This window comes from Silurus meridionalis, chromosome 12, assembly GCF_014805685.1.
Source record: "Silurus meridionalis isolate SWU-2019-XX chromosome 12, ASM1480568v1, whole genome shotgun sequence".
Taxonomy (NCBI): domain Eukaryota; kingdom Metazoa; phylum Chordata; class Actinopteri; order Siluriformes; family Siluridae; genus Silurus; species Silurus meridionalis.
In genome coordinates, this window is record NC_060895.1 from 7,211,179 (window position 1) to 7,222,379 (window position 11,201).

Sequence of the window (11,201 nt, forward strand, 5' to 3'; positions counted from 1 at the left end):
ATAGTTAGGAGACCAGTGTTTTCTCTTAGATCATGATGGTAGAGGGTCAAAACTTCTCCTTCCTGTACATTCTCTCAGTAACTCGAAGTCTATGAGAAGTGACTCAGGTACAAGAACCACATCTCCAACACCTGCACCACTGATATACCATGATTTGCCAGCAACCATTTTTAATGATCTTTCATTGTTCTGTTTTTAAAAACTTCTTATAATGTTCAATATGAAACTAGAGGTAAGAATCGAACCAGGGAAGTCTTTCATCATAGATCACTAATGGCATTACTTCAAAACTCAAAACTTTGTTAGACATGTAAATAAGCAGGAAAGACAGAGACAAAGACAAAGAGACACAGACACAGCTTTAGAAAGAGTGAGAAACAAATAGAGAGACAGCAAGAGAGAGACATATACAGTGAGACAGAGACATTTACTAAAAGAGACACAGAGACAATTAAATAGAGAAAATAGAGAGACAAAGATAGCGAGATATAGCCACTTCCTGTTGGAAGTGTTTATCCCGAGCGACTCTTAATGATCGCATTTACTAAATGAGCAGTAGTGAGGTAAGGGCTTGCTCAGGTGCCCAAAACTGGCAGCTTGGAGGTCTTAAACATGTATCATATGTACAGCATGTGATTAAATATAAAGGCTATATCAGTGCAGAGACGTGTGGACATCATTTAGAGCCTTTGCTATGTTTCCACACGGACAGTTAATGAGACCAGATATTTGTGTAAAAATGTAATGAAAAATAAATAGTGGAGTAAAGTACTGATACCGAAAAAATCTACTTAAGTACAGTAACGAAGTATTTGTACTTCTTCACTTCCCACCTCTGGTGTTTAGTAGATACCACCAAGCAGCAATCAAAACAAGTTCAAAACAGAGCATGCGCTCGACCCTGATCGGTCTTACTGTGCGCAAAGGTAGTGTGGGTAGATCGAATGACATAAAAAAAATAGCTCATTATTTAAGCATTTTTATAGTAGGTAGATCATTTTGACTTGGTCATTTTCGAAGTAGCTTGCGTGCTTTTTAGAAAAAGTGTGTGCACCCCTGCTCTAGAGGTTTTGAAATGAGTAAATATACCAAAAACACTTGCTTTAGTGATTTTATTCAAGGCAAGCGAACACCACATCACACATACAAATACATTGCAGTTGCAGTGGCATCAGGTGACATGTTCAGGCACCATATTTTCGAATGGACAGCACAGCTTCAAGATAGCACCCAGTGATGTGTACACAGCATGAATGGAGGACAGTCCAGTAAAGGGATGATGCACCAAGAAGTCTGCAGGTTCTCCTAACCTGTGACTTACGTGGCTGGGCGAATATTGACAGAACAATGACGATCAATAATGAAGACTCGTACCGAAGCCATGCGTCCAACTGTAAGAGACTTTTAGACATGTTTATAACGATCTCAACAGAAATGGCATTGATATATCACATTCCTTTAAAGATCAAACAGTAGTGCGGTTAGCAGCATTACTTCCGTACAGTTGAACTAAACTAAAGCAGGCAGAGTAGTTTATTTCTCGTTACATAGAATAATACACAGCAGTTCACACTGGCAGGTGGATCCTTTTAATTGTTTGACACTGCAAGGACAGAAACACATAATGCGGCTGTTTGAGACTCACATACTTCAAATGGACAGGTCTGACAACTGTTGTATATGTTTATTTTTTAGATAGCATTCATTTTCTTGTGTATCCTGAAAGACTATGGGCCTGATCTGTTAATGTTTCAGCAGCGTCTTTGTTGGAACGATGAACAGGCAGTGCACTGGGCAATGAATGATAATTATGAAATGCATGCACTAATCTTTTTCTCCGGTGCTAAAGGCTATAACTAAACCTGGCTCATTGTTAGTGTTTGTTGATGCACTCACTATATGAAATATCGTTTTAATAATTAGTTAGTGGGATGCTGGCAAGGAAACTACTACGAGCCAGATGTATGTGCAATTCAATCAATTCCGCTAATCAATAAATATTATATGTGTTTTTAAATCTTGTGTGTGATAAGTGTTTTGCAAAAAAAAAAGCGATTCAAGCCTGATGACAATAACTACACATGTCTAATAGTACATTTCTAATCACATATTTATGGTAAGGGTTAAGCAACGTTTGCTCGCAGATCTCATGCAATAAAGCTGATAGGGTGGTGTAAAAAGATCGTGGATCGTTACGGATTATGCAGTGATGCCACATTCGAGGCAAAGCAAGCTTTCAGATCCAAATTCACAATCCATACTAGAAAGCCTAAAAGACTGAAATTGGGTTTAAACAATAAGAGTCTTAAAGCAGCAAAGCACAGACCCCTTTCACCCAAATCCACACACACACACACAACTGCATCTATTCTTTTCCCTCAGCCAGTCTGTTAATCATTTCTTTACTTTTCTTGGTGACCCCTCCGTCTGGCTTTAACTCCAGCTTGCTCACAGAGCTTTTCTTCTTAGCAGGTTGGGTTCCAGTGTTCGGCTTTGCTTTAGCTTTACTTGCTGTTTTACTATGGCTTGTCGTCTTTTTGGGTTTGGAGTGTGACGCACTGGACTTCTCTGGCTATAGGCAGAAAAATAAGATATTTTGCACATTAGTTCTAAACACAAATCTAAAAGTAACTCATTAATAAGCACATAATGCATCTGTAATATACATATATTACATGCATTATGCCATTCAAAAGAACTCCAACTTCTTTATTCTTTTATGTGATCACAAATTTATTTGAGTATTTCTTTGGTTCTTTATGTTAGAAGTGTGCATCGGGACTGGGATTCTGTGGGACCAAAACATCACAAGAGCAGGCAAATGTTACTGTCATGCAGGTAGGTATATAACGGCTAATATAAAGTTTGCAGGACCAAGACAGGTTTGTGTTTGTTAGCATGAGTGTGAATTGAATATGGGCATGTGTCCATTCATTCAGTAAAGTCAATTTATTCAGTGAGTGATTTCGTGTCAGGCTACATGAGCTAACAAACATGATTCTTTATATTTTTGGGAAGTCAAGTAAAAAACAAATAGATTTGTGGCAAAATTGTGTGAACAGGCAGGACTGGGATTTAAAAAAAACAGCTCACCACACACCTCTAGCTTGTGTTCATCCTAAAATTGAGTCTTTACTGAGTCTTCTCCTGTGACTCTTAATAAGCAAGGAATCTGAGATGACTCCAATCTTTCCAGGTCCTCTAGGGTCCTCTATAACTTTTCTTGTGGACTCTTCACTTCATCCAATATAACAGGTTTAAAACTAGGATATAGGTCAGGGGACTGGGACGGTCATGTCCAAGTCTTAATTCTATGGTCATTAAAGCATTTTTGTATGGATTTTATTTTGAATCATTGTCCTGTTAGAGCAGACAGGGTTTGACTTAAAATATTTTGGAACATCATGGTTCCATGATGCCATGTAACAAAGGCCTTAAACCTTTCTCTCCCCCTCTTCACCCCACTTTTCTCCTTCTTTTCCCCCCTCCCCCTCTATCTTTCTCTTAAACGTGCTCCTGGGGTACCAGAAACCAGTTTCTTTCCAGGCCTGCTCAATTCATTCCGACACCCTACCCCTACCATTTAATCGGAGACCACTCTGTGCAGCCAGGGATGGTTCTACATCAACATCCTAAAGATCCATGAAGTTACTGAACAACTCAAAAACTTTGAGGATGTTTTTGGACTGTAATTAATATCAACAGTCTTCTACAATGGCTCAGAACCACAGGTTGCATGAAAAGTTTTGCATTAAAGCACCTATCACTGAATAGCACGCCTCAACAATGGTGGAACTGTAATGAATGGACATTCGATGCCACCCAGATGAGGATGGGTTGCCTTTTAAGTCTGGTTCCTCTCAATGTTTCTTCCTCAGGGACCTTTTCCTTGCCACAGTTGCCACTGGCTCACTCATTAGGAATACATTTATAATTATAGGGCAATTTATAGGCGCTATATTTGTACATTCTTTTATTCAACTTTATACCTGCTTTATCTCTGTAAAGTTGCTTCGAGAAATGTAGATTGAACTCAGTTGAATTTAAGCCTCTGCATAAAAGCATCCACACATCACATCATGATGCCTTAATGCGGAGATTCGGTTCTTATTTGTTCTCAGGTTCATGATCTTCCTTATTTTTCCCACACAAGTTTAGGGCCAGTAAACTCTATTCTTGCCTTAACTAAACAGTTGCAGATCAGCTTCCAGTAGAAAGACCGGAGGCAAGTGGGACTTGATCTAACTTTATAATCTGAAGGTGCCTTAAGTGCAGCAAGAGTACGATGAAGTTTCCAACATCAGTTAGTTCTTACAGAAACACTGATGAACACTAGTGCTAAGAGAAGCCATTGAGTTAAAGAAGAAGGCCTTCCAACTAATGAGCATGGTGGATTACAATTACAGAAAACTTGAACACAAGAGGAGTTTGGGGAGGCCATGGAAAAAGACCAAACCATTCCATGGCTTCTGTGGGGAGTGTTGGCCAATACAGAGAATACTGACAGAAGAACAATGACAGAAGCATTTTCAGGAACTCCAAATTGATCTTCATGCAACACTGAAAAAAGCCTAGATGGGAATTTCTGTTAATGCATCCTAAAGGAAAGTATTTTCAAGATCCAAGATCTTTTTACAGGGAACAGAAAGTGTGATCTAAGTATAGGGGAACCTCTCCCCTCAGCTGCTATAGCGAGGTCTATGTCAGGCTTCTAAAGAAGACTAGGATGCGGAAAGAGGAACCAGGTTTCAGGACAGCTAACGTCAGGTAAGGTAACGACGAACCGATGCTTCAATGCTGTATTATTGCCACTTGCTGCTCATCACAGGGCAGTGTAACACAATATCTGCCCTCTTACACACAACTGAGCTCACAGATTACTGTGTCTAAGTCACCAGTTCCACATGGGGGTCCCATGACAAGGTTTTTTAAAGTGACTAACTTTGTCAATCATCTATGTCTCTCAAAGACAGGCCATTACTGGGTTTAAACTTTGTGGTTATGTGAGTCCAGTAATTCAGGACAATCTAAGGAAAGACCAGCAGTTTCTTCAGCAGTTGAGTTGGTTCTAGCACCTCACAAGAATCAGGCATGTATTGTTAGATGGAGACCAATGGGCAGACAAAGACCCACTGTAAAGATTATTATATTACAGGCAGCTTAGGAACATCTGGGAAGTCCCAGGAGTAGCTGGAATTTGTGGCTAGGTTTAAAAAAGTCAGGGTTGATGATCTCAGCATGCTGCCATTATCATCCTGACCAGAAAAAGCAGAACGAAAATGGATAAATGAGTGAATAAATGGTTTAACTAATGAATTAAAAACTCACAATTTTCCTGACCATGTTTACCCATTTTCATCAAGGATGCCTATAATTTAGAGCACAAAAGAGTTTTTTCGTTTAAAATTCTCTTGTTAGTGTAGATACATGGCAATCAATTGAGTTAGAGTACGGGGCCCTATTTCAACATGCATTTGCAGATGACATTTTCATCGCAAGAGAGACTGATCACGCTGCATGTGCTGTGTAAAAAACGAATATGAAAAATATCTGAGAAGAAAAAAAAATTCTTACAGAAGGCTGACATCTGTAAGAAAGAATGAACTACTACAGAAAATCAGTTCTGATAAATAGTAGTAAATCTGTCTTTTTGTTTTAGACGTGAATTATTAACGCTGTGTGAATGTGCAATTCATTCTTGCGCTCATCATTTGCATTAAAAGTAGGAAAATAGGGCCCATTCCCAGTGAATGTCGCTTTGGTGACTTGCAAAATGAAGAAGTGGTCTTTTAACTGGAAAGCTGAGCATTCGTGAACTGTGCATTCAATCCTCCCGCGTGAGTGCTGATTATTAATTTCGAATCCAATTTTACAGCACACACTACAACATCTCGGTGAACCAGCCATTATATCTAAGTTGACTACTGCTAAAACCATCCACCTGCATACTTTACTATTCAACCAAACATTCATCTAACCACCTAGTGTTAAAAAGATCGATCTATCTATCCATTTACCAAAGAAGGAATAAACTGACTTGTTCATTCATTCATATTTATTGCGGAGGGATTGAATTTGACCCAAGGTGAAAGGTCTAATCGTTTTTCATCATTGTGCTGGTGTGCTGTGCTGAAAAGCTTCATGTCCTCCATGCTTTGTATGTAAAAAAACAACAACAAAAAACCAACCCACACCTGACTAGAACAGACTCACAACAGAACGTCTGTCACTGCCTGAACAGCCCTATAAGGATAAAAAAAATGGGCTGCATGAACACATCTATACATATATATTAGACCTACATACTGTATTTGCATACACAATTGCACACCTAGTTACTAGTAATTACATTGAGTGGATATAAAAAGTTTATACACCCCTGTTAAAATTGCAGGATTTAAAAAAAAAAGGTACTATATATATTTTTTGTAGCAATAAACAAAATTTAGGTGGAAAAAAAAATAGTTTTAGGGATAAATACTGTATATGCATATATGCATATCCTATAACTATTGGATAATACAGTAATACAGCACTTCATCAGTCTTTTGCACATTGCACAATCTTTTTTCAGCTGTTCAACAGATGCCTGCAGGTACTGTGAAATAAAATAATACATAGAAATATCATTATTTCCACTTAACATTCCTGTATATATATATATATATATATATATATATATATATATATATATATATATATATATATATTTTTGTAGCAATAAACAAAATTTAGGTGGAAAAAAATAGTTTTAGGGATAAATACTGTATATGCATATATGCATATCCTATAACTATTGGATAGTAATACAGCACTTCATCAGTCTTTTGCACATTGCACAATCTATATATATATATTTTTGTAGCAATAAACAAAATTTAGGTGGAAAAAAATAGTTTTAGGGATAAATACTGTATATGCATATATGCATATCCTATAACTATTGGATAGTAATACAGCACTTCATCAGTCTTTTGCACATTGCACAATCTATATATATATATTTTTGTAGCAATAAACAAAATTTAGGTGGAAAAAAATAGTTTTAGGGATAAATACTGTATATGCATATATGCATATCCTATAACTATTGGATAGTAATACAGCACTTCATCAGTCTTTTGCACATTGCACAATCTATATATATATATTTTTGTAGCAATAAACAAAATTTAGGTGGAAAAAAATAGTTTTAGGGATAAATACTGTATATGCATATATGCATATCCTATAACTATTGGATAGTAATACAGCACTTCATCAGTCTTTTGCACATTGCACAATCTATATATATATATATATATATATATATATATATATATATATATATATATATATATACAGGAGTGCAGAATTATTAGGCAAATGAGTGTGTACACACCCTCAATATGTCCCTATTAATTTTTTTTTTATTATTGGTTTATGCTAAATCACATTTAAGGCGGAAAGTATGTGATGATATTTATCTTGCTTTCCAGGGTGTAGCCTTTTTATATCCACTTTGTGTGCTAAATCTTATTTACTGGATATTGTGAATTTCTGACAACAGCAATAATAGAACATTTGTACCCTGATTAAAGAAAAATCTGACAAAGAAATACAATTTTAAAGCAGGTTTTTGGTACAGAGATTATAGTATCCCTTCACTTAGAGAATAGTTGGAATGAACTATCATACATTATGTTAATACAATATAAACCTTCACAGTGTAATATATATCATTTTGAGTCAGGGCTGAATGGAATTAATAAACTAGCAGTGCTAAGACCTCATTCGAGGAAAAAATACACTAAATGGCCAGTATCACCCTCATAGAAGAGTGAAATTTCTTAGAACAGCGAACTGGATTGAATCTATAATAGGACCTATCCTTGATATGGGAGATGTGGGATAGAGATATAATTGGACTTTCATTGATAAATGACACAGGTTAATACAGATTGAGACCCCCCCCACCCCACACACACACAGATTTTTTTTCTACATTAAATATATTGATTACTATAATTATTTGATTAGACTTAACTAACCAGCCAGTCTATTAAACGTGTCCTGGCTGTTGGACAGACTGCACTGCATGCATACCTTGCTGGGTTCTTTAATGCTGGGCTCATTGTATAGGCTGCGTATCCTACGGCGGTCCAGCAGTTTGTTATCCGTGGCCTCTGGTTTCCCCTGCTCTCCTTTATAAGTTGCATTGTAGCTCGTCTCCAAGTTAGCCTTCTCCGCTATTGACATTTTGTACTGTGACTTGGCTTTGATGGCTTTCACCGGCTTCACGTCCGTGTACGCTTTGAATTCCATACTGAAAAAGATCAGTGTAGGAGTAAGAAAGGTGACAGTAAGATAATGAGCAATTGTTGCAGACAGTGGAACTGTGAATCTTTGCCAAAATGTGTACGTGCGAGAGCTTAACTCAAAAATAGCATGTAACCCAGTGTCAGGCTGTGCATTTCCCACCTAGGCCTTCAGTGATGTCCTACATGAATATATACACCTCATATTACCATCGTCATGACACCATGACTATAGAAACCATCAAAATGATTTGGAAACACAGTTTAACTCAACAATGCATCACATATGGGTATCTCATGCAGCGAGAATGAACTCCAGAACTAAAGCATGAAAACCAACAAGTCTCATTTTACTGCAGCAACAGCTGCACCGCCCTCATTTATCTCTAACAGAAGCATCGATATTAACCTCATTAAATGACCCCAGGTTTTCAAAGCATTTTTTAAGTCATCCAACCATTAAAATTCAGAGGATTATGGAATTTTAAATTAGGACAAATTGGAAAGAAATTGGAAAGAATCGGCAAAAGTATAAATAGTTCTTGAAAAAGATTAACATTTGTTTTGGCTGCCCTTTCCTCACGATGTCCATCTTTTCTTAAAAAAACAAAGTTATCAAGTCTACACAAATAAATTTTTTTAGGTTTGCGAGATCTGACTGGTGGGCTTTCTGTACATCCATTTAAAGGACGTGAACATGCGGACGTTATTGTACGTCTGCTAGATGGCCCTAGTTGTTTAAAGCAACAGCTTGGTTGATTCTGAAGGCCTCAACGCAGATCTCTTTGAAACTGGCAACATGTGATGGCTGAAATATAATTGGATAGACACTCTAACATAATCATAGATATGCTATGAAGCTCTGAAGATATAAGATATGAAGTGACACTAGATTATTAGGAATTATTTAATACATATTTGTGGAAAAAACAAAGTCAGTGATTTATAAGTCAGCAGATTAGGGGCCTTGCTGGTCTTAATGACCTTCTCCCCATGTACCTTTTTTGTATTTTATTTATTTTAGAATGTCATTTCTCATCAGACAACATGTACCTCCTGAAGTGCAGGAGTGACAGAGCGGATTTTTTGCAAGTGCAGTGGTACTGTTCGGTGAAACACGCCTACATATTCTGCACACTAAGCATTTGCAAAAAAACATGCAAGGTTGAGCTGAAATGAAGCTTATAAAATTACAAATATATATTTTCAGTGGTGACATTCTGTTTGAAATATTACGATTATAACTTGTGCCATTTAAACATTATTGTGTGGAATAAAACAAGTGGATTAAATCTCAGGTTTTCAGGTGTCTAAAGTGAAACAATCGCCCAATACACTGTGTTATGAATAGTTTTCTATAGTGATAAAGTGGGCAGTGAAGAGTGTATAAGTGCATGTAATAGTTCAGCAGTGTTGGAGTGCAAAGTCATTCAGAGAAACTTCAGCATCAGTCCTTACCTGTATGAGCTTCCACCTGTTCCCTCCTGCTTGATCTGCCTGTTCACCGCATCTGCTGCTGATCTTCCTCTGGACCCTGCTTTCTGCTCTTTCTTTTTCTCTCCTGTTTCAGCATCCTGATCTTTTTTCAATGGCCTCTCCTTGTTCTCCTCCTTGGCACCTTCTTTCTCCTTCACACGCTCCTCGATCTCACACTTCTCCACGCCCGTGTCCGGTTCCGTGGTCACGTGGTCCTGCTTCACGCTCTTGTTCTCGACTTTGGGGATCCACGGGTGATCTCCGCGTTTCTGAACAGGCCACGGTTTATAATCTTTCTGGTACTGGGTCTCGTTGTTGAAGGGCGTCTGGCATGGGCGGTACTCGCTTTTGGGCTTGCAGCTCGGTTCCGGTTTGACTTTCCAGGGTTTGAAGTCCTGGCGCGTGACTGAGCCCTCGCGCGCCGCCGAGGATGCTGAGGCTGCGGCCGACTCCTGTGGCGCGGTGTGGGCGGACTCTGTTTCTATGGCGACCGGATGACGGGACTGCGCTAACAGGCCCGGCTGCGGATGGAGGTGCCGCACCTCGGCCACGTCGGAGTACTTGGTGAAGACGAGCGGCACGGCGATGTCCGCTTTATCCAACTCGCTCCAGAAGCGGTTGATGCAGCAGGCGCGGGTGATGCAGGGCCACGCCATGCCGTAGACCTGCAGCCAAACGATATGCGATCAGGAACAACCAGGCATCAGATTTCTCCTCCTCTGGATCACACTTTTTCCTGCCCTGCTAGATAGAAATCGGTGCAATCCTATCGTAGTGCTCCAATATAACTGAATTTTATAATAACCCCAACCAGATGTTTGAGAGGCCGGAGGAGTGTGAGCGCAGCCCCTCCTGAATGTTGAGGACCGCTGCGTAAAAAATCACTCGTCACCTGCAGCCGGACAGCAGCGCCCACAGGCCACGCCCACAATTTAACCACTTCCCGTCTCAGCATCACGGATATAAATTCATGCTGACCTGCATCTTCAGTGCACTTTCACCATTCAATGCTTCATGCAATATAAACCTGACATTTATATAGTAATAATATAATATAATGCATACACACATTTATACTGTGGAATAATTTTATTTCTAAATAAATGATCGAATAAACTGACATCTGCAGGCAAAGCGCTTTATACATCCTTATATATACATATACATATAACATACACTCATAATACAACACATGTCTTTGACCTGGATGGAGGAAACCTGAGTATCCAGTGGAAGCCCTGAAAGTATGGGGAGTAAATTCAAACTCCTGGCTTTATATAGTAATAATATAATGCACACACACACACACACACACACACACACACACACACACACACACACACACACACATATATATATATATATATATATATATATATATATATATATATATATATATATATATATATATATATATATATACACTAT

The 11,201-nt window shown here is 38.4% G+C and overlaps 1 protein-coding gene across 3 annotated transcripts; it reads right to left on the bottom strand.

Moving 5' to 3' along the window:
- Positions 1-1,097: 1,097 nt before the first annotated feature.
- On the bottom strand, positions 1,098-10,702 carry map6b (microtubule-associated protein 6b). Of its 3 annotated transcripts, none has more exons than XM_046862153.1 (4): positions 9,756-10,702; positions 8,086-8,305; positions 6,195-6,243; positions 2,446-2,572 (listed from the first exon to the last, which is right to left on the bottom strand). In XM_046862153.1, exons 1-3 carry the CDS (start codon positions 10,427-10,429, stop codon positions 6,199-6,201), a joined length of 939 nt encoding a protein of 312 aa, XP_046718109.1. In that variant the 5' UTR covers positions 10,430-10,702; the 3' UTR covers positions 2,446-2,572; positions 6,195-6,198. The 3 variants fall into 3 exon arrangements, with proteins under 3 accessions (XP_046718108.1, XP_046718109.1, XP_046718110.1); XM_046862154.1 differs by lacking the exon at positions 2,446-2,572 and adding an exon at positions 5,351-5,368; XM_046862152.1 differs by lacking the exon at positions 6,195-6,243 and having other exon boundaries at positions 1,098-2,572; positions 9,756-10,696.
- Positions 10,703-11,201: the final 499 nt, after the last annotated feature.